Here is a 26115-nt window from a genome sequence, read left to right as displayed (position 1 = left end):
TCTCCTTCCTGTCCTTCCTCCTTTCATTCTCCTTCCCCTTCTTCCTCCCCGTTCTGCTTCTCCTCTCTCTCAAGGCTGAGACCAGGGGCATGGAAAGGTGAGATGACAGGGCTACAGAAGGTGACTAATGCAGAGGGAGGGATGCTAGGGGCCCCCCTGACACCCCCATTATCCCCCCACTGGCTACTCCACGGCTGGTCCTCCTTGTTGAGCTGAGACCTGCTGCTACCATTCTGCTCAGGGAGGTCACAGAGTGGATTATTTGCACAGAAGACAGAAGGGGCAGCTGGGGACGGGTATGTGTGTGTGTGCGGTGGAGGGTGTGTTGGGGGGGTGGTTATACACCTTCCCTTCTCAGGGATGCATGTTTTCACCCCAAAGCTCTCAGAAGCTATTTGCTAAAAGGTGGTGCTTCCAGCAAGATGAGGGCAGCAGCACATGGGGTTGGAGCATGAGATCTGCTGATTGAGAACTTGGGTTTGAAACTGGCCCCTACAAGTTGTTTGCCCATAACTTCACTGAGTTTCAGGATCCTTGCACAATGATGGGGTAGGCCGAGACTGTTCCTCCAGCTCCTTCTAGTTATTAAATTCCAGGTACTGGGGTTCCTTTCCTGCCACAGGGACTCAACAGGAGACTCCGAGCGACCCACTTGTCTCCAGCTTAATTACTCCTTGATTCAACCTCCTGAAAATAGCCAGAGGAGCAGGGACCTGGGGAAGGGGAAAGGGAAATGGAGGGTCCCAGCTGCCTGCTGGCCTGGAGAGGATGGGTAACAGGTATTTGTCATCCCGGGGGTGGGAGGAGGCATTGGCGTGCAAGATGCCTGAGTCAGGAGCCCAGGCCACAAAGTCAGGATCCAGGGGGATGAGCGGCCATCCCCAGGCGCCATGGCCCAGGTGGTGTTTCTGACTGTCACCATACATACCTATGTGGCCCAGAACATACACTGTGAGGACACAGGCAGAGCCTCCAGGGTCCTTTTCCCTCAGCCTCTCCATCCTACAGAGTCATTTCGAGGCTTTGATTGCGACCAACCCAGGAGATCTTATTCACATTGCAACGCAGGATAAAACAAAGCTTTTCATGAAGACAAGCCTTACTTTTGCTACCTGCAGTGCACTCCATTTTCTTACTCTGTTCCATGATTTCAAATGTGGGTCACAGCCCAATAACCGGACTTAGCGGCACACGAAGGAGTTGTGACCCCCCGTTTGGAAAGCACTGTTGGAGAGGCAGGGAAGTGACAATGACTTTACAAGGCTACAATGCAAAGACTCCGTTTTGCAGTGGGACAGACTGCCCGACAAATGCAGAGACCAGATGTACCCAGGGCTACACTGCATGGCGAGAAAGTCTCTCCTGCCGCCTGGGCACAGACAGGGGTCTGGAATCGCTCTGATGACTAACTCCCAGCGTGCACGTGACCTGGCTCATTAGACAAGGGTAGCACGCATCTCCAGCCACACGGTAGCCCATGGATCCTCTTCGTGGGCCGTGAATGAAGCAGCCTTGGGTAAGTCACTGACGTTCTCCAAGAGCGCCTTCAGAACTGCAGTCAGTCTCTAACCTGTTGCACTTGAGGTTTTTCCCCTCACTTCTGAGATTTTTAGGACTGTACTGACCCAGACCCTTCCTGATTTACCTGCTGTTCACCTTCAGCTCTTCTTCCCACTTTTTGATGCTAAAGGACACCCGAGAGCCTCCTTGACACCCAAGTGGCTGGAAGGACCACTCCTCTGGCCTCTTGGATTCAGAGAAACTGCTCTCTTCTTGCCAAAATGTCACTCCTTTGGGCATACTTGATTTTTTTTTAAATCATATTACAAAATATACAAAACTTTAGGCAAGGGCCTAGTGTTCACCAAATCCAGATTCTTGCTTTGCAGGTGACAAGAGCATGACCAAGGGAGGCTGGCGACTTGCCTGGAGCCACACAGATCACTTGAGTCAGGGCCAGAATTCAGCTGGTCCGTCTCCCCGGCCCCAGAATCCCTCACAATTCCCCCTTAAAGGACAATGAGAAGGGGCACCCACCTATGTACGAGCAGGGAAGGCTGAGGGTATCCCAGGGGAACTGAAATGGACCGAGTAATGATTTTGAGGGCAAAACCCAACCTTCTCATTGTCCCCTTCTTTAACAATAAGGAAAACAAACCCAAGCAGGATCTTTACTTCCGTAAAGACCAATCATCCCAGTGTCCTCGTGTTCCTTACAGAGCTGCAGGGGACAGGGGGCTTTAGAAACATCTACACTGACAGGCCTGCATTTGCGGGTCTGGAGAGACAGACATTAACATTCTCATTTGCTCTGAGAGGTCCCTGCCTGCCAGAACGCCCTGCCATGAGCAGGGGCTCATTATCTCAGCCGGCCTTTTCCCCCAGCCTGGCTGAGATGGCCTGACCCTTGCTGGGAAACCCACCCCCAGGACTGGAAGGACCTCTGAACAGCAGGGCTGAGAAGGACTGACGTGATCTTTTGAGAAGCCAAATGAGCCACCCTGGTGATTGTCACATAATGGTGCCTCAGCCCCATTTTCCATCGAGAGACATGTGTTTATGAGTCCGCTGATCCCACACCCTGGTTTCCTCACGGCAGGACGTGCTTTGCATGTGCACACGCACGTGCACCTGTCCATGCATGCACATAACACATAACTGTGTACATACACACACGTGCACGTGAGCACACAGATGGCTCAGGTCCTACATTCTAGCAGGCCGGTCAGAGATCAATCTACCCTCCTTTATTTGTATTCCTTGGGCTATGTCACTATATCTATCCCTGTCTGGGGTGTAGACATCACTTTCGGGGTCTGGTCCTAGCCAACTGGGCTACATGGGGCCAATTCTTTGCTTTCTAGGATAGATCTAGTGTTTCGTTGGCTTTTCAAACATGTTTAATGGGTCTATTTATTCACATCAAAATCTCCATTGACTCACAGCTATGCCTGAACTTAGAACACTGAGAGTTTTCACATCAGAAATGAGAACTGTCTACCGCATTAACAAAGATTTAATAAAATTTCATAGCCTTCTAGTGGAAGCATAAATTGGAACAATACGTTTGGAAAACGATTTAGTAATAGATCGCCAATCCTTAATGTGTTTATACTCTCTGACCTAGAAACACCACTTCTGGGATTCTAGCCAAAGGAAATAGTTGGAAACACAGGGATTTAAAAAAAAAGGAAAGCAAACCTTTCCACATAATCATTTTCCTATTAGCATTGTTTATAACTTGAGAATGAGAAGTGACTTAAATATAAAACAATATGGGAGTAGGTAAGTAAATCATGGTATATTCACATAACAGAATTTTAAGCACATGTTTAAAATTATGTTTATGAAGAGTTTGTAACAAGTGGAGAAATTACTTGAGTTACAAGGTTTTGCTAAATAGGCCAGACCAAAATTATACAGGTGTGTGTGTGGGTATATATGTATACATGATACATACATATATGATCTCATATATGTCTTTGCACACACACATGATTTTCTTTCTGGACTTTTCAGCAAATATATATATGTATACACACACACATAGAATAATATTAACTATGGGGAATAATTAATATAAAAATTGAAAGGAAGTATTAACAATGATTGTGGGTGGTAACATCCTGAGTACACATTTTCTTTGATATTTTTCTGTATTTTCCAAGTAAGACCAATAATTTTTCTCTTAAATTCTTTTTTAAACTCGAACCAGAAGAGACGTTAGAGACAGGAAGGGCCAGTCACGTCCTTGTCACCACCTCTGCAGGTGACCTCAGGGAAGTTATATGACTTTCTCACCAGCTTCACTCACTGCGTACCCCCTTTCTTCATCTCCACAGGGAGCATGTGGGACCCCGTGACCTCTAAAACCCGCTCTGCTCTAACCCTCTGTGCCTTGAAGGATCCTCCTTCTGTGGTTGAGAATGGGATCTCAAAAAGCGGACCAAGAGGTGTCACCATCTCACGAGTAAAATACTATAATCACGCTAACCAGCGGTGGACTTGGAAGGGTTTTCTAGAAGACGCAGCTGTTCTCGCCCAGTCAGCAGAGAAACATGCTGATATGGTGTCCTTGGGGTTGGACATCTGGAGACAAACACCCAAATGAAGGGGGTCACTGACAGCTGTGCTGCGCAGCCAGGAATCGCTGTTGGGGGAGACGCATTTACGGCACTGGGTCTCCATTGGAGAGCCCCCCGGAAGCTGATCTCCAGGGCTTGGACCAGGTGGCAGGGTGACCCATGCGGGGACAGAGGGACAGAGCTCACACTCTGCACTTGCCCCAGCAGCTCTAGACCCTAGGCATCTCCCTTTGGCCAACCTCCATGGATTTTTAAAAATATTTTTTAAAGATTTTATTTATTCATTTGACAGAAAGAGAAAGCACACAAGCAGGGGAAGCAGCAGGCGGGGGTGCGGGGGGGAAGCAGGCTCCCAGCTGAGCAGGGAGCCCCATGCAGGGCTTGATCCCAGGACCCTGATTTGACCTTAGCCAAAGGCAGATGCTTAACCAACTGAGCCACTCAGGCACCCCACAGATTTGGGGTTTTTTTGGGTCTGTTTTGAGCACGAGGGTACCTCCTTAGAAGCAATGTGTCATGTTTCTGAGTCCTGGGACCTCAGCGGTATTACTGGCCGCCCTTGAAACCTGTCCCTCTCTTGATGAGGCCACAGCACCTAGAGAGTTCACAGGGGAGGGGAAGTGAGGAGAATCTACATCCTGGACCAGCTTTCCACCCAGGAGGAGAAGACGGCTGGATCTCGCAACCGTCTTCTGAGGTGGAATATTCAACGTGTCTATTTCCGTGTAATTGTAACTCTCCGCTGGACCTGGGCCATCTTTCCCGCCGTTTGGAGAAAAAACGTCTCGTTCAGAGCTGACATTCAGCCACTTATGCGTGAGAAAGTTTACCTAGTGAAAGATTTCCGCACTGGTTGGTAGGAGGCAGCGGCCTTCCTACGCCTCCCTGGTTGTCCCAGCAGCCTCACCTCCTCCCCCCAGGGCAGCCCCCAAGGACCGCCCTAAGCTCCATCTCCTAAAGTGCTAATGCCTGACCTCGAAGGAGACTTCATGCCCTTCATGGTAAAATGTGTTGAAGGTCACCTCTCCTGCCCCCTCTTCCTGAACTGAGCCCATTGGGTTGACAGAAGCTAGGACCTGAAATCCTTGTAGGGAGAGTTGGTTTTAAAAGTAATAAGGACACATTTTGGTTTGGCTCACCAAGCTGTCTCCACTGCCTGGGGGAGAGAGCATGGGATGGCAGTAGCAATGGGCAAATGGGTGGTGGGGGGTGGGGAGAGATGGGGTTGGTTGACTTCCACTGAGCCCTCACCGCATCCCCAGACCATTTTCCACCCTCACCAACCACCATCCGGAGCTCCAGAGGATGCCAGGGACCTGCCTAAACTCCTGGTCTTTCCCTTTCTGGCCATCCATCTATCTGTTTGTCCACCCCCTCTCCATGGGCTTGCCTCTCTCCTGAACAAGGAATCCACTGATTGCCAAACGTCAGATGTGAGCTCCAGGAGCTAACAGCCCAGTCCTCAGCAGTGTCTTCTAGAAAAAGTCCCGGTGTCTCCACTGTCACCCCAATCATGTCTGTTGGTGATATGATCTAGCTGCCACAAATGAAAGGAACACAGGGGTGTTTAAGGCACAGAAATGTTTAGAAATGGAGAGAGGATGAAAGCAACCAGGTTGTGCCTGTATGTTTTCACATGAACGTGTTCAGATCTGGCAGAGGAAGGAGGACCTTTAACTTCTAATTAACGAGTCGCTCCTCTTGTGCAGACAACCCCCCCGCCCCCCCCGCCACCACCGCCATTTCCCTCTCTGCAGATGAAGGCCCAAGTTCTTCCAGAGCCGGGCGACTCTCTGCACAGGCTGCACTTCCCCGGGCTCCTTGAAGCAGCTGCCACCAGCTGCAGTGTGCACTGGCTCCTCTCCACCCTGCTTGGGCCTCAGCCCTGAAATCGCTCATCAACAACTTGCTCTGATGCGTAACTCACAAGACCATAACCTTTGAAGGACATTTTATGGGCTTGGCTCTCACCATCGAATCTATCTCAAGGGAAACTGCTTTCCATTTACTGACACCAAAGAGCCTGGAAGATAAGAACGGTGGTGGATGATGTTACAACCGTGGTTGTTGTTGAAATCTGTGTCTTATCAACAGGTTTTGGCTAGGTCCTGATTTCAAGTTCTGCCCCAATCGCAGCAAGAGCCCTGTGAGTCCAGATGCCCTATTTATAGCTACATCATCTCAATAAACACAGAGGAACAGAAGACACAAATAAATGACGTGTTAAGAAAAACATGAGCAGAAAAGGAGACCCAGAGGTTCTGGCATTCAACCCACTGCCCCAAACCCCTCATTCAGATTCCATTCTTCACCACCTTCACTTTCTGTTTCCATACCACAGTCTTTCCAGGGGCTTCATCTCTGGATCCTCTAGATCTTTCTGTTTGGAGTATGAAAGAGCCCAATTTCTACCCACCAATCACATCCCCTAGTGCCTTGACCACCTGGACATTTCTGAAATGGCCTCACTCCTTCCTACCTCTCTAAAGCCAATAAATGCTCCCTTTCCTGAAATTCCCAGGCCCTCAAGGGAGCTCAGCTCTCTTTCCACTTCCCAGACCCCAGGAGGAGACCCCTGCCTAGAGATCTCCTCTTTCCACCATCATTCATGGCTGTGCCTTGTCATTCTTTAGGTGTCAGAGAGGATATTCCTGCCTTTCATTTGACATAGACCCCAATCCCGATTATCTTCTGTTTCAAAGCCCTATTTGTACCTTTCGGAGTTCTTATACCTGTTTGTCATTATTATTATTATTATTATTATTATTATTATTATTATTGGGTTTTGTTTGTCTGCTTCGTCTCCCCCTCTAGACCTTGACTCCACTTGTTGAAGGAATGAATGAATGAACCGGACAGATGGAGGAAATCACGTGCCTCCTGTGCACTAGCCACCCTCCCTGTGCTGGTGATACAACATTCAGCAAGAAAGATGCCCTCATGGGGCTTAGCATCTTGCCAACAGAGGTCCTTCGGGAAAACGAAATCTCGAGAGACACCTGCAGAGGCTAAGGACCAAGACCTGGGCAGAAGGAAGGGGACGGCATTTCACATGCTGATAGCTAAGTCTGGTCTAAGTATCACACAAAATCTATTAGTGTTACCAGCAGAGAGGGCAACTGCTTTTTAATAGAAGAAGATCTTCCTTGGAGGCGATTACGAGGCACTGATAAGGATCAGGTGACATATTGAGGTTGTGCAGATGGATTAATGTCTGTTTTCATCTCGTTGCTTGCGGCATGTGGGAGTTCTTGGTTTTCAGGGAGAAGATGGGAGAGAGAATCTCTGCAGAAAGCAGGCTGGGCGGGATTCTTGTGGGCGCTATGGTGGGGAGCCATTGCCTGCCACGGGTCACAGAGAAAGATGGAAAGAAAACCAGGGCAACTGGGGAGCAACCTCCATGCGGAAAACACCAGCCAAGATTCTGGTAAGACCACCCCCCCCCACTTCCCTTTCCTCCCAAACCTCAGGAGTTTGCCAGTGGTGCAACAAATTATAACTGCTATGGAAGAACCCCTGTGGAAGAACAAGGGTCTGGGGGTCTTTTGAGGTCAAGTCACCTGATAACACAAAAATACTGCAGGGATTGAGGGGCTGGGGAAGAAGGAGGGAAGGAAGCAGAAAAAGAAGGTGCATTTCTTTTACACAGCTCATCCCAAATGCTGTCTCAAACCTGAGTACTCTTGTTAGGAGATACTATTCATCCCTCAGTTTCACGGAGAGGTCAACTGAGGCCCAAGTCAAGTCAAAGGCAGACCCAGCCACAATGGAACAGAGTCTGGCTCCTGCCTCACTGCGCTGTGACCCAGGACGCACACACAGTGAACCTGTAGACCGTGACTCTGAAGATTCCCTGGGTCAGGTCAGTCCCTCCGAGGGCCGTGAGGTTGCAGCCCACAGGTTTGCTGGCCAGTTTTCCATCCTGAATGATACAGGGTTCCCGGAGAGGGTGCCAAGGTCTCTCAGGTATCAAGACATGAGCAGGCAACCAGGACATCTCTAGAGCTACAGCGATGAGCCTGGGGGAGGGTCCATGGGCTGCTTCTCCCACCAGGTGGCAGTAATCAGGCCCAACGCCAGTGATTTTTATGCTCTCCGCCCCTCACCCCCTGCCCAGGCAACCCTCTGCCCACACCTCTAAGTTCTAACTCTTGACAGACTCACTCTCAACATAAACCGAATGGGAGGTCAACCTCAACGGAAAATGCACCTAAGTGATTCGGTGGTAGCTTGTCCGCGGTGTTACCACACAACTTTGGTTGCCTGCAACAGTCCTGGTTTATGGGAGCGGTCTAGACAAAACAGTAATAATGCCCCCTTTTACTTGCAAAACTCTTCCAGTCTGGACAAGAAATTCTTGGGTCTTCCTACTTTTAATGTACCCGGACACTCAAGTGTTATATATACACCCATAGAGATGATGTTATTTTAACAAATGGATACCCTTTACTGTGAACACCCCTCACTTCCACGTCCTGTATCAACCACCCACCCAACACAACTCTCACCGTGCCATACACAGCATGCAACCGTCAATGTGACACCCATAGACACCCACAGACAGCGTGCACCCAGCCATGAGCCATACTCTACTTCTAATCACACCAGAGTCTCCCAGCCACAGCAGACATGGCTTTCTCCCTTCCACCTTTCAAGCCTAGACACAACCACGCGTATCTCATAATTTGGGGGAGCACCAGGACAAATGCTCCCGCTCGGGCATCCATCCCAGTCAACTAAGCCTTCAGGGATTTAAAACAGAAAGGCCCTGGCTGTTATAATGGCTACAACCTTGTAAGGACATGAGTCCAAGTTCATTAAGAAGCTCCGTGCAGATGAACCCTGTTGCCGTTGTGATTAATAATCATAATAGACAGTCAGCTGGAGGGCTTCCCAGCTGCGCCTCCCAGGGCCCGGTTCTGGGATCCCCTCTCTAGCCACCAGTGAGTAATGGTTTGGTTTATTGGAAACTCTCTTTCCATTTTTTATGGCTTCAATTAAGTGATGGGGAGAATCCATCATGTAACCTTCTTGCTGCACTGCTAAAGACTTCCAGAGGGGAAAATATTTATCAAACCCCAAACCATCAGAGGAGAGACTGCGGTAAACCTAACAGGAGGCTGGGGTAGCTGAGAGGTGGCTGAGGTGGTAGAGAGAGGAGAGGAAAATATCCACACAGAGGTTTCCTGCCTGGACAAGAGCCACACTATAAAAACCTCTGCTCATTTCACAAACATCAGGCTGCTTTTCCCACCTCACTGCTAAGTCCATATCCCCACAAAGCATACCACGAACTACCCCAGGCATGTGGACTCCTAGAGCCTAACAGGCTCAAGGTGGCGAAAAGAACAGAGACACTGGTATGAGGGGTCCTCATCCCAGGAGGGAACAGGAAGTTCACGTGATGGGAGGTTTTGGGCACTGCACTGTCCACAGAAACATGGCGCCCGCTTGAAAAACTGCCCACATTTCTCGTGAAACCCATAACTGTATTGATAAGAATGCCAAAGGACCCATTTTCTGGTTGTAACTACAAGTGCTTCCCAATGCCAAGGACAACAAATCCTTTCCCAATCAATTCGTTAGAATCCACAACCTCCTATCCTTGGCCTGAAGTTGGCCCTTCCCCTTTCCCTGACCTCTGCCCAGGCAGCCCTCGTGGTAAGCGGAGCTGGCTCTTTTTCTTCCCTTTAAATTATTCACACCCCAATCTTGGCCACTGGCATTAATCTTTCATTTGCTATTTAGACATCCGATTCCTGGGGCAGGATTGAGAAGCGTCGCTTGGGAGATGGAGTTGGCTGGAGGGGAGGCCTGAGGGGAGTGGGAGACCTGCAGAGCAACAAGGGTCTGCCTAGAATTAATGGGGTCATCACCCTGTTCCCCACTGCCCAGAGGAGGAGGAGCCAGAGACAGGAGACACAGATGTGTCTGAAGGAACGAAATCCCAGGTCCAACTGCTTTGCGAGGAGTGTGTGCGTGTGTGCACGTATATGTGTGTGTGAGGACGGACTAACTCTCTCTCAGCTCACAACAGGGTGGGCGCTGTTGGGACACTTGACTCTGGCCTGGTGCAGAGCATAGAGGTTCAGGGAGAGATGGTAGCTGGGCAGGGAGAACAGGGATCAAATACAAAAGGACACCCATGTGAGCCCAGGGAGACACACGATTGTCTCCATCTGCTACGTAGTAACAACAACAGGTTAGATAGTATTAGTTCCTAAGTCTTCACTCTGAGAGAAGAGAGAAGATGGAAACATATTCCTCTCCCCTCTTCCACCTCCTTCTCCTCCTCCAAAGCTAACATCTACAGAGGCCAGACACTGTGTTAAATGCTCTGGGTTCATTATCCGGCTAATACCCACAACCATTCTAGCAGGTGGGCCCCTCGGTAGCCTCCGTTAACCCTCAAGGAAACTGAGGCTTGGAAGAAGTTAAGTAAATTGCTTAAGGTCCCACAGACCTCATGTGTGGTCAGGAGGATTTGAGCGAAGGAAGTCAGACTCCAGATAGCAAGCTCTTAACCAGGGATGTAAGAAGAGATAAACAGACAAACACAATAGTGACCCAGGAGTGTTGGCAAAAGCGGTTAGCGATATGCAGTAAGGTAGTTACTAGACACATGTATTAAGTGAAAATTAAATAAAATTTAAGATCCCTTCCTCAGTCCCATCAGCCACATTTCAAGGGCCTCCTAGTCACGTGTGGCCAGTGGCTGCCTTAGGGACCAGAGCCCACATGACTCTTGTCATCATCCCTGAGAGTTCTACTGGATGGCACTGGGTGAGAGGACCTGGAGAGATGTTGGCAATGGAACGCCCTTCAGGAAGAAGAGCTACAGGAAGGACTATGTGGACATGGGATCTGCTCAGATCTAGAAGGGAAAGGAAACGGGGCAGCAAGGAAAGGAGAGAGTGAAGCTGCAAGACCGATCAATAGGTTGGCATCATTACCAAGTGAGACCTCACTCAATGTCACAGAAGAAGGAAGAGACTTGAGGGTCTAAATGCCAAACCCCTTCTCCTTACCACCGAACCCCCTTGTCCTGGGTCACATGGTCCGTTGAGGCCCAGGCTCTTCCCTTCCCACCCAGCCTATCACCCTGGGCCTTTCCTATCTGTCCTCATTCTTGAGTGCTCATGAGATGGGGACCCAGAGGCCATTTGCGTCATCATCTCACACCGCTCGGAATCCTAACAGGTAGGTTTTGCTTGGGAGAAATAACTGTCATTACCCCTCTTGCTGCGTCTTCCCTTCTGGTGATGGCACAAGGCTGCCCAAGAATGAGAAGTTGGGTCTTCGTGAATGAGCAGCCACTGGAGTGGCTCCAAGCCACTCCACTTGGAGCTTGGGAAGCAGCCATGTAGGACTCTGTGCTCCACTCTGTCCCTGGGGCGTGGCTCAGGGCATATGGCGGGCCGTCAGTAAATAATTCTCAGGTAAACCAGTGATAGGTTGGTTGGATGGATGACATCTGTCACAAAGTCCCTGAACTACTGTATAGTCTAGTGCCACACCCCCACCCCCCACACACTGCCTTTCATGCATGCCCAGGGGCTTCTCCACAGATCACCGAGAGGGGACGATGTCTCAGAATATAGGACAGATTCAAGTGCAATTCAGAGCCCAATATTAAAGAGTGGGTGTTCCCTACTGATGCCCGGACAAAGAAGGGGTTTGTGTCTCTGCAAAGGAAAGTTGCCAGAGGCTGTGTTGCCTGCACTAAAATCCACAGACGATCCCTTAGGGTAGGTTTATAAGTGCTCTACAAGGACCCCTGCTTCCTTTCTGGCCTCAGAGATCATGACCCACCTCACTGTGCGAGGCCAGTCCATCCTCCTGACATCTCTTTTACTGACCGGGGCTGTGCGGGAGCCTCTGACAGCCAGAGACGAGACGGCAGAAGGTGGCCCTCGTCGGAAGGCATGATTGGGCATCATTTTCCCCACCACCCAAAGAACCTGGTTCTCTCCCCTCCGCAGAGGGCCTACACTTGGGTCTGGGGCTGCCTCCTTTGCCTGTCTCTAGACGCCTGCTCCACAGTGTTCCCTTAAACTCCACATTCGGCCATTCAAAGGATAAAATTGTTTTGAGACAAAATGAGAAATGTCAGGATATAGACTCTGTCCGGTAGACAAGGAATGAGGTAATGCTTTGGCTCACAAATTCCTTGAAGGCGGAGATTTTAATTCCGTATCCCTTAAATCCTAATCGTGATGTGCAGAAAAAAAAGCCAGGCATGTCATAAACAACCAATATAATGGATGAATAGATAAATAAGACAGACAGAGACAGAGACATAGGGAAGGAGGGACCCCATTGGCACCAAACCTATTACTCCGGCTCATACCTAGTCTATTGTATCAGCCCTGGGAAGGCTGATTTGCTCCTTGGTTCCTAGTCTCTGTTCTCCTTCTGGAGATCCCCCATCTACCTCCTTCAGCTCTGTGGGACACTGCTTTCTCTCAAATTGCTCTGCTGCTCATCCTCTGAGCTCTGTCTTCCTTGGTCATTTTGGTTTATTTGGATAAAATTCCCCTAATCCATGGTTCCTCGTGTTTGAGACCTTTTGAGTCCATTTAGCCATGGGAGATTCTGGGCGCTGAAGACCTTCTAGTGGTCATCCACAGTCAAGCACCCAGCCAAGCCTGCCCCCAGACTCGTGGGCCCCCCAACTCCCCCGCAGCCCCATAAGCGGCACCTAGCTGCCCTTTTGCTCCTGTTGCTGCTGGTTTTATTATATTTTATGAGAGACAGACCATACCCTTTCTCAAGATCCTAATGTGACTTGAACTTTAAAAAAGTCTCCTCACTGTCCATCCAGGTTCACTCATCCTACCTGCAAGATCCACCATCCCAGAGGTCTACACCCGTATCACAGTCACCACAAATGCTTGGACCCCTCACCTATCCATCGCTCCTAATTTAAAGAAGAGTGCTGTTTTCTACCATGATGTGAGGGTTGAAAGCCTCCTGAAGAACACGCCTCTTCGGCCTTCTAAAAGTTTCAGTAATCAGGATGCACCCAACCCAGCTTAGCTTTTAAGGCCTGGAATAATCCGCTCCAGACAAAACATACTGTATTACAATGACCGTTGTCACCTGGCCCTTTAAGGCTGTCATGGAGGACGCCTATGGCAAATGACACTGAGGATATGAAGTTTGGCTAAGCATTTGGTCACAGACTCACTATCTGAAATTCAACAGACACACTGGGCACAGCTGGGAGAAAGGAGAGAGGAAAGCCGGTAGCCCCATTCTCATTCTGCCTCTAAGACCAAGGCAAATGCTCTCGCACAAATCGATGTTTTCCTTCCATTGCATAAAGAAAAATCGGCAGTGATGGGGGGTGGAGGAACAGAAGGAAAGGACAGGGACAGAGTGAGGTCGGGAGGGGGGAAGGGGGGGGAGGGAAGGGTTCTACCAGATTCTTCCCCTTCACTTCCTCCACGCCTGAATTTCTGTGCCTTTCTAATGGCTGGGGCCAGTGATTTGTTCCCATCGATTGCTATTGATGTTTTTCAATTATATCCGTGACACTTTTGGCAATATGTTTGTCAACACAAAGCCTTCTAGGATCTTGGCTCTTGTCACCTCGCACAAAGAGCTGTCCTTCATCACTCTGTACCAGCTGTCAATCGAAGGGGTCAGGGAGGGAGTGATGTGTCCTTGGTCCTGGGCTTGCTTTTTTCTTTTTCCACTCAAGATGGTGTGTTCCTCACTCTTTGCCCTCTGGGGAGATGGAAACCTTATTTATCCTCTTCAAGGGGGAGAAAACTGGGTGGAAACAAGGGAACGGCCCCACCTGAGGTCAGGCGACACTCACTTCGCAGCCCATGGCAGCCGTTGTTGACAAGAGTGCTCTGGGGGGAGAAATGTGGAGAATCCTGGCCACCAGCTTAGCCTGAGCCTTAGGCTATCAGAACAGACCCTTCTCCCCCTGAGCAGAGGTCAGCAGAGGCCCGCAGCCAAGTGTTATCCCTGATACTGGGGGGAACAACAGTAAATCTCCTAGGTCCACATAGACCGATAGCTTTCCAGCATTTTTCACCAAAACTCCTGACTAAGAAAAACAGTTCTCCTCATGACTGAGTGTATACATGCCTATTTAATTGAAATAAAAGCTTAAGGAAAGAAAAAAATGCGTAAGGAAAAATTAGCCTTGCAACAAGTGATGGACTCTGGTGTTTTCTGTCCATTGCTCTATTTTTCTAAACTTACTTTTAATACTGATCATGTTCCACTGAGTTGATTCACAACTGACTTAGAGGTTATGACCCGCAGTTTGAGAAAATACTAGACTAGACTGGGGTCAACGAACTTTCCTGTAAAGGGCGGATAAGAAATATTTTCAGCTTTGCAGGCTGAAGGCAGCCACAGACAATACATAAACAAGTGTGACCATGTTCCAATAAAACTTTACTTACGTGCACAGGAAGGCACATTTTATTTAATTTCCAGGTGTCATGAAATATTTTTCTTTTGTTTTTTTTAAACTGTTAAATAACATGAAAACCAGTCTTGGCTCACAGGTTATACACATCAAGGGGCGATCCAGATTTAGCTGGGGGCCGCAGTTTGCTGACGTGTACCCCCACAATGTCACCAATGTCTAGGGCATACCGCCAGTTCTCTTCTTCAAGGGCCCTGGCTTCTATGAATAGGTTGGGGTGTAGGGATTCCCCGACAACCTTGCTATTGCTGTCCACGAGTCAAGGTCAAGCTCATGTTGACCTACAGCCTCTGTGTTAGTCTGAGTTATAACGTACTTAATTATTGGCTCTGGTTCCCCTGAATGGTTTCTTCAGAGAGAAGGTGTTTTCTGTGTCATTGGTCTCTCATACTTCCTTGAACTGTCTCTTTGCTTGCTTATCTTCTCCATGAGACTCTGAGCCAATAGTTCCCAGAAGCTGCTGGCCCAGTAGAAGGGGAGAGAATCTCTGTTCTTTTCAAGGTTTGTTTTTTTTTTTGGCTCGCATGTGCAGTCTATGCCAGGGACTCCTTCCCAAGTGCTCCTTGATGCCTGCTCCTGGGCTTTAGGGGGCCACAGCCCTATCACCTAACCTAAAGCCATGTGGTCCCAAAGTGTCCCCCCAGGAAGGCTCCTCCCTTCCAAGCACCTGACTAGAAATAAGAACACTCGCTTTTTGAAAAATTGGGGTAAAATACACGTAACAGAAAAATTATCATCTTAACCATTTTTAAGTGTCCGTTTGAGGAGCGTCAAGATGCTCACATTTGTTGTGCCACCGACCTCCAGAACCCTTTCCACCTTGAAGAACTGGAACTCTGTACCTGTTAAATGACGAACTCCCCCTCACTCCTCCTTCCCATCTGCCCCCGAAACCACCCTTCCAATTTCTGTCTCTAGGGATGGAATATTCTAGGTATCCTACAAGTGGAATCATACAGTATGTGTCTGTTTGTGTCTGACTTAATTCCCTTAGCATGAGGCACCCCCAGGTTTGTCCACACCACAGCATACATCAGGATTTCGTTCCTTCATAAAGCTGAAGAAATGAATACTCACTTTTAAAGGAGGAGTCCCCAAGTTTCCTAGGAAGTCAGGACATACCTGGGCCTTTCTCAGTCTTAACACACAACAAAGTTCAAGATAAACTCTCCTCTTCTTTCCCCCTAGCAATATCCACCTCCTCGTCAGGACATTCCCTAGTCTTCAGGGACATTCCCTAGTCCTGCTCCCACCTGGTTCTTGGTCACTGTGGAGTCAGGGACAGGGAGCAGACTTTATTTATGGAACCCCTGAATTTAAATCTTACCCGCATCTTCCCTTTATTAGCTGTAGGTTTTGACCAGAGCTTCATTGATACAACGGAACTATAGTCCTTGTATATAATATTGGTTGTAAAAATGAGTTGGAAGATGTAACATATCTAACGCAAAGCTCAGAATTCAGTGCTCAAAATGATAATAATAATGATTATTATTAGCTTAATTAGTGACATCCATGGTCACAGTCTGATTCCCCGTATCCCAAATGATCCCTGGAAATCCCACAGGAGAATCTCATGAACCTCTTTTTTGAGACACCAGTTGGTTTACTACAAAAAGTACGACAGTCAGGGCCTGGGACTCGGATGTCAAATATGCCACCATTTCCCTATGATCTGGGCAAGCCATTGTCTCTGTTGCTCAGCCTGCTCCTCTGTGAGGGAGATCAGATAATGCCTCTAAAATCCTCCCAGCAATGAGGCATTGTCTTCAAAGGGCTCTGAGCCTTTCACAGGGAAGTCACTGTTAAATCTACACTTGTGGTTTCAGACAAATGCTAATAGTTTGGGAACCAATTCACTCGGTTGGTCACTGAATGCTTTGAGCCTTCGCCATACGCAAAGTCCATCTGAGCAGCTAGGAAACAAGGGTAAACCAGTAACCCCCATACTCATCGCCATGCATGGCTGGGCACTTACGGGATCTGAAGACTTTGACTTTCCCACAGAACAATGGGAAACTTAAACAGACTGAAAGGATCCCAACTCAATCAGGAGGAAGGGGAGAAAATTAATATCTCTTGGGGGTCTGTTCTGTGCTACCAGATTTCTACATCCACGAGGATACTGAACCCTTCTCATATATGGACAAAGATACAAAATCATACAGAGAATATGTGATCAACCCGAAGTCACACAGCTGGTATATCATAAGGCTGAGATCAAAAACAGATTCGTCTTCCTGTATAATCTATGAAGCGTCCATGCCTTCAAGCAGCCTTATTAGTAAGGACGCATCCTAATTGTCCATCAGAAACCCATTCGGAGATGGATTCATATTGGTCCTATCTAAGTGGCCTGGCTCTTGTTCCTTTCTGTCTCCTTTATGGCTCAGGCTAATTAGTGATGTGCATGGTCCTATATCTAGTTGCTGATTAATTGGTTATTGGTTTTGCTGAGGGAAGGGAAGTAGCATTCATTAAGTACTTTCCAGGACCCCAGCCCTGTTCCAGGAGCTTTGGGCCATATATTAGCTCTCTTAATCCCCATAATAACCCTGTAGAGTGGGTATTATTATCCCATTGGACAAAGGGTCTAAAAGGTTAAGTATTAATAGACCACCCCAGAAGATGGATAAATTGGGTGGCCCAGCACCTTGGGAAACTACGGAAGGTGGAACCCTCCTGTAGCCAAAGGAGTCAGGCCCTTCCACCCCATCAGCCTCAGAGAGTAAAGGGAGAGTAAAATGGATCGTGTGGTGGGTTCAAATTAAGGACATTTATCATCCTTGCCCCTCCGGCTCCTCGGGGTGGCTCAGGTTTCTTTACACAGCTCCTGAGCTATGTTCACCCTCCTTAGCCATCCCCGAGCACATCGCACAGTTATCCAGAAAGACTCAGTAATAGGGTAAAAGCTGCACTGGGCAGGGCTCCACCTTCCCAGCACTGAGTTAGATACCTTGTATCCATCTTCTCCCTTCCTTTTTGTAACAGTGACATTGAGTCTATATTTGCATTTTGCACAATTTGTGCATTGCATTTGGTTTTTCCCCACAGACCAAAGCTTACAAGGTAAAGCGAAACTCCACAGCTCCCTAGCTAGGAAATGCGAGGCAGATTCACCTGCCTCTGCCCCATCATTCTGCTGCTGTGGAGATAATATGGAGGCTCCCCCCTCCCATTTGACAGATGGATAAACTGAGTCCCTGAACAGAGATTTGGGGCTGGACTCCAGTCCCACTTCTGTTTGCCTTTCCTAATGGAGCCAAAGAGAAGAGGTGAACTGTGAGAGATGCCGGATAAAAGCTAATGTTGAAAAATAAATGGCGTAATTTGTTTAATTGCTTCTCACTCCTCCCTTCGGCAATAGCACAGGGTTTTAAGGAATTCTGCTCCTCCCTGAAATGATCTAATAACAAAATATCTGACTGTCTCTGGGCCCTCCCTCTTGCACCCTCTCTGCTGCAGAATGTTTTCTGTTTATCCCTGTTCTATGTATTCATAATTGTATTATTCACATAGCAACGCACAGGGACTGCAGGACGAGAGCCACCAGCATCTGGGCCAAGGCGAAAATGTGACGGACTCTCCAGGGGAACACGCCACTCATCCCCAGGCTCCTCCGTGCTGGGCTGGGCAGCACCCAGGGCACCCCTCCCCCCCAGGTGCGCTGTCCCCCACCATCTCCTGAGCCTGCCCTTTGCTGCCTACGCCACTTCAGTTGTACAGAGGAGAACGAGCAAGAAACGGAAGGGAAGGAACCCAAACCTCCTCTCTAGCAGGGTCTCTGGATTTCCTGGCTGCAAGAGGAGGAACCTGGACCCTATCTTCCAACTTCACCAGGGCCACGCCTTGGACATACAGGCCTTGTGGATTCACACACTGCTTCTGCTGGGCGGCCTTGGCATCCCAGGGCTGTGTGTTGCCCCATCTCTGAGCTGCTTCTGGAGAAAAGGCAGGTCTAAGAAGCCCAGTGCCAACTCCCCAGTCCTGAGGCCAGCTGTGGTTGGATGGGCAGAGGAGCAAGCTCAGTTGGGGAGCTGCTGACTGCGCAGCTGGGAGAGGATAGAGCACCACCTCTATTTTTTTTTTTTTTTAATTTGATAGACAAAGATCACAAGTAGTCAGAGAGGCAGGCAGGAGGGAGAGGAGGAAGCAGGTTCCCCGCTAAGTGGAGAGCCTGATACGGGGCTCGATCCCAGGACGCTGGGATCATGACCTGAGCCGAAGGCAGAGGCTCTAACCCACTGAGCCACGCAGGTGCCCCAGAGCACCACCTCTAGAGGACACCCAGTCAATCTCGGGCCTTTCCCATCCCTCCATGGGAACTCAAGTCCTGGGGAGCCCCCACCATGCCTGGCAAGTCAGGAGGTCAGTGGTACCCACCCACCAGGTCCGCAGAGTTCCTGCCCCGAGGTTCCTTGTGACATGTCCCCTCTCCAATGTAAGAACACCATATACAGATCCAATTTGCAATTATCCTTAGAATAGACCATCCTCCCCAAATGCCAGCGTGTTCTTCGGCAGCTGTCCTGTTCTGTCCTAGGGCGGGGTCTTGGCTGGGGTGCGTGAGTCCCGGCTGGGGCGAGCCCTTCAGGCACCCTCCCTGGCCCACCCATCCTCCCTGGAAGCCACCATGGAGGCTTCTCTCAGGCCCGCCCTAGGGCTGGGGGTCTGAACACCCCGGCAGGAGGGTAGGTGAACCTCTTCTGCCCCTGCCCTGCCCCGGCCGCCCTCCTCAGAGGCACCGCGCTGCACCGCCTTCCCCAGGGAAACTGTCTGGAACATGGAAAACCATGCTCCCGGCCTCCTCTTTGCCGCCAAGTCCATCAGAGGGCTGGCACCAGGCCCCCTGGCCCTGCTCAGGCTCTGTCAGTCTCCTCTGCATCTCCCCAGTGCCAAGATAATAAAGCGGGGGAACGGTTTTTTTCTCTTCCTTCCAGAGTGTAGACCAATTAGCATTTTTTAAATTACCACTGGAGAAATACACCTAATTAGCCACTATAAAGGAAAGCTTTTAAAAAAAAAAGTCATAAATTTTCTAACTGGCCATAGTTCGGAGACACTTTTAAAGCTAATTGTGTGTTTCTGGTACTAACAGGGGAATTGGTAAAAGTTAGAAACGGATTTTATGACCTTGGTGAGAAGGGGAGGGAAATCGCTGGTTGACCTCCTCAGGCCAAGGAAGGGCTAATTTCCATTTGCTGGACTCACTGGACCTCTGCTCGCTCCTCTTCCTCTACCCCTGCCCCTCCCTCCACCCCACCACAAGTCGTGGCTTGGTCATGGGTACCTGCTTTTAAGTTGAGTGGGGGAGGCAGGCAACGGCAGCCGGGCAATAATGCAAGGAGGCAGAGAGGGAAGAGAACCGAGAGAGAGAAGAACGGGAGGGAAAGTAAAGAAGAAACCCTTGAGGAAACGGAGAGCTGGGAGTCAAAGCCAGATTCCAGAAGCCTGCTTCTCATTTGTACCGCCCATTAAACTCTGCATCACGTGACTGGGCTGGGACCCTGAGCTCCACTTGCTCTCGTCTGTTCCAAACTGGGGGCCGACAGGCAGCCCTTCGGCTTCCTGCCCAGGCTCACCCTGCTCGGCAGCCCCAAACTCCCTGCTCCTGAAATAGAGAAATGTCATAAAGTGCAGACACAAGGCTCTGAGGGGCGTCATTTTGGACAAAGGCGGCATGGTGGAGTTTTTGGTTCCTGCAGAAGGGGCAAGAAAACCTCCTCTGGAGGGAAAGCTGCGTAAGAATGGGGATGACTAAAAGGAGGCCAAGGAGAAGACTGCAGAGGGATTGCCGTGTCCCCTGATCATCCTGAAGACCCCACCTGCCGGCAGGTCACCAGCTCTTTGGTGCCCCACAGGGACACATCAGAAGAGCTACCAAGAGGGATGCCTGGGTGGCTTAGTCGATTGAGTGGCCGCCTCTCGGTCTGGGCTCAGGTCATGATCTCAGGGTCCTGGGATCAAGCCTAGTCGGGCTCCGTGCCTAGTGCAGCATCTGCTTGAGATTCTCTCCCTCTCCCTCTGCCTCTCCCCCTGCTCACGTGCACATGCAGTCTCTCTCTCAAATAAATAAATGAATCTTAAAAAAAAAAGAAGAAGAAGAAGTATTACCGAGAGGGTGAGCATGGGGTTCCCCACCACCATCAGGAGTACCACTGGGTGGCTGGGTGCTGGGGCAGAAGCTAAGGGAAGACCAGGATGGTATTGTTATCTTGCCCTGTGCCAGGTCCCCATGTGAGGTGCACATGTGTGGCCAGGGTCCTGCTTGCCTGACCCTAGCTGTGGCCTCCTAGTTGGTTGAGGGCCCAAGAAGTAGGTGCTTGAGTTTTATAAGTGGAAGCAGTGAGGCCCAGAAATGGGAAAGCATTCACTCCAGTAGAGGACTCAGTACCAAATTTGTATGTCCAATGCAGTCCTTAAAACCCTATTCTCTTCATTCACCAAGACCTTGTTTCTGTATGTTACAGAAGACAACAGAGAATTCACACACAGTTTGGAAACATGTTCTGGAAAGCCTACAACACGTATTCTCAGTGGGGGCAACAGCATCCCCCAAGAGCATGAGAATTGGAGGGTGTACAAAAATCCTAGGTATTACACTGATCTGTGGCTCTCCGAAGCTCAGCCCTACCTGGAAAATTGTCATACCTCCTCATTTGGAAGAATTTAAATTGAGTTTATTGTTCTGTTAGTGGGAGAAGGTAATAATGAGAAAGAGTCTGAGAAACTCTGGCCTAGGGCAGTGGCCCCCGCGTGACTTGCCATGGCCACATAGGCCAGAGATGAAACCATTCATGTTCATCCCCTTGACTGAACAAGAAACTGGGCATAGGAGTAGGCTCTGCCCTGGGACAGTGAGCCCTGGATGTCCCAATGAAGGCAATGACAAGCTTTAAAAGGGGTAAGAGATTCAGTCTTGGAGGCTAAAGTAGCACCAGAGCCTGTATGTTCTTCCAGCTCAGAGAAGGAGCTTTGCAGAACCAAACTATATCAGGAGTCCTTTCCCACTCCTCAGCCCAGACCTTAAGCCCAGAAAGAAATTGGATGCCCAATGGATATGCTCCAGGCAACCTGAAGCAGGAACGAAGTTTGGGGCTGAGAGGATTCAGGGTCTTAAAAATAGCCAGTGGCATGTGGGGGTTCTGGGTGGAGGACTGAAGGAGAGCAAGGGACCTTTGGGTCCCCAACACTCATGGACACCCCTCCATGCCCCCCTTGCTCCCCACTCCAAACAGAGGCTCGGAAGGAGGAGAGAAAGAGAGAGAGAGATACCCAAGAGGTCAGTCACTGCCCCCACCCTACCGCAAGTGACCCCGGGCTGAATCCTCCCAGCAAGCGGTGTGGCTTCTGGCCTGACAGCCTCAGCCTCAACAGGCAGCTCTGGGTCTGGCGGAACAAGCGCTGAGCCCCACGTGGCTTCAAATGCCGGCTCCAGCACGGTGGGAACATCTTTGGGAACTTAAAAGTCACGTCCTTAGAGAAGGGCTATCTGTGTCCGATGCCTTCTCTAGGACCTGTCACATGCTAGGAGCGTCACACCTTTGTGGAATGGAATTCAATTCTTCCTAAAATGTTTTCTCGAAAGGAGAATAGGAACGATAGTCTCCCCCGTGTGAGAGAGGTTCTGTGAGTGGTCGAAGAGAGGAAGTTGATGGCGGCCCGGGAGGGAATCATCAAGCACTAGGCAAGGTGGGCGTCCCTGCCCCGTCCCTCTTCAACTTCTCTAAGACCCTCAGTGCTCTATGAGAAGCCAATTCACATCATTTCCGCAGAGCGGGGACGAAGAGCAAAGGGGGAGGGGAGAGCACCATCATCCTCAGAGAGACACAGATGAACCACAAAGAAGATCTGAGGTGACAGTGATGGCCCCGAGGGCGCCCCACGTGCCCTGTATGCACCATCTGTGCCCGGCCCCTCTTCTGGGGTGTGGCTCGAGGAAGGAGGCCCCGCTGCTGCTCTCCCAAGGACCTGCTACCAGCCGTGCCATTTTAGCCACTCAGGCCCAAATCAGCAGAAAGTCCCCATGTTCTCCCTCCACGGGCCCCTCCCCAGCTTTCGCGGGTGTTAGATGGCTCAAGAGTTGCATTTTTTTTTCTGTCAAGAAAGCACAAACAATTCAGTCCCAGGAGGGAAGGGCCCTGCTGCCCGGTGGCCACTGGCAGGATCCCCAGGGAGCTCCGCCAACGTCACCGCGGCAGCAGAGAAAGGGAAAACAGCCAGGCCTGTGGGGCCTCGGAGGGAGATTTGTCATTTGTGAATGATTAAACCAACACTCCCAGTACCTCCATGAGTGCTTCTCCTAGCCACCCCACCCCGCCCGGTGACACAAGGAACCATGAGCGGTGGTCTCTCAGTCCCCGCCTTGTACCTACCCCGCTCAGACGACGCAGCCTCCTGCAGACAGCCTGGCCCTGGCTGGCCTCCAGGTCCTCACTTACCTCCCACTCCATTCCCTGTCTGCAATTGTTTCCAATCAGTTTAGGAAACGGCTCTGAGAACAATTAGAAAAGATAACGAGGAGGAATTACATAATTACAGTCCGTCTAGATCTCAGGCTCTTCAAAAAAAAAAAAAAAAAAAGGCTGCGCTGAGTCCAAACAGGGATCCATGCAAGGAAAAAGCCAGTGTTCGTGGTGAGCAGTGGGGTGCCAGGGCTGGGACCCTGCAGTGAGGGGCACTCCTGAGTCCACTGGACCGGAGCCCAGACCACAGCCTCAGAGGACAAGTCTGCAAGGCCCAGCACCATCCTCATGCAACACAGATTTCTGCAGAGCAGGCCAGGTAGACTAGAGACACGTGCCCACCTACAAGCAAGACGGGCCTTCCTTACACACCATGCACCTCAAACTTAATGGGAAAGGTTCACCCCAAACCACACAGAACTCAGGATTCCACCCCCGCCTCCACACCCGCATGTTCTGCGCACTTACAGGCTCCTTAACACCACCAGCCTGTGATCCCAGCAGCTGGTGGTCCCTATGTACTGGGAGAGGTGGAAAGTCCTTCATTTCTGACCAAAAAGGCTAAGTTACGGAAGAATTCTGTCCTCCACCACAAGGCTCACACACCTCTCCTGTAAAGGGCCAGCGAGCAAATACTGTGGCCTGTGTGCTGACTGTTGAAAGACTCAGCAGCTCCTATAGCACGCATCTTTCTAGAAAGATCTGCCATATTGGGATGTTCCCTCCATACCCTCACTCTACTCAACTGAGTAGTCAGAGAAGGAAAATGAGAAATAAAAGTGACCCACAAGCTAGAATCCAGGCTAAAGACACACAGAAGGAAAAGCTGAAGACTCAGAGCCCTAGAGATGACCAGCATCACCCAATGGACAAAGATTTGTTCTGTACCTTCTAGTCTGACTACTATAGAATTGTTCCAACCTGAACCTTTAACCTGGCTCGTCTGTCCACCACATTTTTGACCACAGACAAAATGTGCATGGCAAGACTTCACTTACGGACAACTGAAGTTTGAACTTCTATCATTTTCACATGCCATGAGATAGACTACTTCTTCTTCTTCTTCTTCTTCTTCTTCTTTTTTTTTTAATTTTTTCCCCCCAACCACTTAAAAATGTAAGAACTCTTGTTGGCAGGCTAGATGGAGACAGGTAGCCCAAATCTGGCCTGTGGACTGGTGTCTGCCAGGCCCTACTCCACAAGCTGCTGGAGGACACTGCTTCTCTGAGTGCTTCACACACACAGCTTTGCCACAACTCTATGGGCTCAGCCCAGCATGTAGAGTCTTGATGGTCAGTCTCTGCTGGGTGACACTGGCACAATAGCCTGGGCCACCCCCAACCATGCAAAGCCCCCAGGATATCTCTCTACAAGGGTGCTTTGACATCACTGCCAATGGTGAGCAAGCCAGACAAGTAGAGGAGAGGTGTTCCTAGCCAGGGAAGCAATCACCCAGTGAAATGAATGGAAGAGGGACACCTCCTAATGTTGACTAAATGAGTAAGTGGATTTCTGGGTGAGATGGAAATGATTAGGGACATAAGAAAGATAGATCAAATCCTATGGGCATGAAGAGGAGGGAGAATGTGTGCCCCGTTAGGGAAATCAAGGAAGGCCCCATGACCATTGAAGCAGTTGAGTTAAAACTGTCAAAATGGGCTCAGTTTGGGCCTGTGTCACTGGGGCAGAGAGAGAGAGAGAGGGAGAGAGAGAGGAAATATTCCAGCTAGAAGGATAACCAGCAAGGGCCTCAGGTAGGATGGTGTCTCTAAGAACACTGGTAGGTTAGCTTGCTGATCCATGCCTGTAGCTCAAGGAGTAACAATGAGTGTTAAGAGCCCAGAGTTGAACTCTATCTAGATCGCTGAGGGCCCCGAATGTCAGACAAATGAGTTTAAATTCATGTAGGTGGTGGGAGGTGCTGGGTTTTCTGAACGGGGTGGTTGGGTGCTGATGAGATTAGGAAGATTAATAGAGCAGCAGAGTGCAGAAGGACTGGAGTGAGCAAGGAGTCCTTTTAAAGAAACCCTGAGCCAGGACAGAAGCAGGCAGGTTCAGTCCCTCCGCTAAGGCAGGAAGAGTGGCCTGGGTTGATCTGTAAAGGTCAGTGACTAGGACGGTAGAGCCTGGAGGCCGAGCCCAGGAGTAAGCTCCAGCACTTACTGGAAATGGTCCCTCCTTCCCGGGAGCCAGTTTCCCCGTCTGCAAAATGGAGTGAATTTGCCAACAAGCCTGTTGCGAAATCAGGTGAGGCTATCCATGCAAAGCGCTTACGCACGTTCCATCAACATTAGCCATTATTGTTATTCTTATACCACAATAATGTTACTGTATTAGGGAAACTCACAATTAGTTAAACCGCTCTTTGAATGCTGTGATAAATACCATGTATTTCTATCTACCCGGCGGTCAAATTGTGTCCCTTGGTCAGGAGTCACATTTGAGCCAAAGCAGCTTCTTTGGGTTGGGAGGGGGTGGGCATTTCTATAATCCCCACTAGCCCCCTTTCTCATCCTCCAATCCCCAGATGGTGGGGCCCTGGCCACATCCTTGGGAGTGGACATATACTCTCCCAGGCCCTTCCCAGCTTCAGCGGGGGGCGGGGGGGGGGCAGCCAGCAACAAGACATGTACAGCGCCACATGGGACTTTGTCAAGGAAGTCAGTGTGCTCCACAGAAGACGCACAGCCCCCAGCCCTGTGGGAGGGAGGGAGGAAGTCCTGACCCAGAGGTCAGATGCCTTCTTTCTTAGAACACAGGGGCATCACAAAGGAATTCAAGCCTCCAGCCAGTGGGCAAAAACAGGAGCTCTCTAACACCCAGACTCTCTTGGGGTCCCTCCTGCTTAGCGTTAGTGAGCAGACACTTGTTAATCCTCTGACCAGCTGGGGAAATGACCAGCATCAAGCCGTGAGGAGCATAGGACTTGAATGTAGGCTGTCACGGGTTCCAAACCTGATGTTGCCCCTCCTTGGCCCTGTGACTCCGTGAACGGGGACAGCAGTTAAATGAGGGGACAGGAGATAATGTATCTTCAGCACACACCATAGCGCAGCACCTGGGACTTCCAGCGTAAAGGCAGAAGAATCTGGAATTCAGTGACATGACAGGT

The 26115-nt window shown here is 49.9% G+C and overlaps 1 protein-coding gene across 5 annotated transcripts in view; it reads right to left on the bottom strand.

Annotated features, from left to right (window-relative positions):
• LOC111151968 (plexin A4) overlaps positions 1-26115 on the bottom strand; it is a 352303-nt gene that overhangs the window by 254511 nt on the left and 71677 nt on the right. Inside the window, exon 3 of one of the 5 annotated variants that reach the window (XM_022510219.1) lies at positions 18080-18094. The exons of the other annotated variants lie outside the window; for them this stretch is intronic. Within the exon in view, the coding sequence (XP_022365927.1) occupies positions 18080-18094 (15 nt within the window). The remainder of the gene's footprint in view (positions 1-18079; positions 18095-26115) is intronic. 5 annotated transcript variants of the gene reach the window in all.

This window comes from Enhydra lutris, unplaced genomic scaffold, assembly GCF_002288905.1.
Source record: "Enhydra lutris kenyoni isolate GAN:26980312 unplaced genomic scaffold, ASM228890v2 scaffoldscaffold27, whole genome shotgun sequence".
In the NCBI taxonomy this organism is placed as follows: Eukaryota; Metazoa; Chordata; class Mammalia; order Carnivora; family Mustelidae; genus Enhydra; species Enhydra lutris.
The sequence above is the reverse complement of the archived record's forward strand: the minus strand, read 5'-3'. Positions and strand labels throughout refer to the sequence as shown.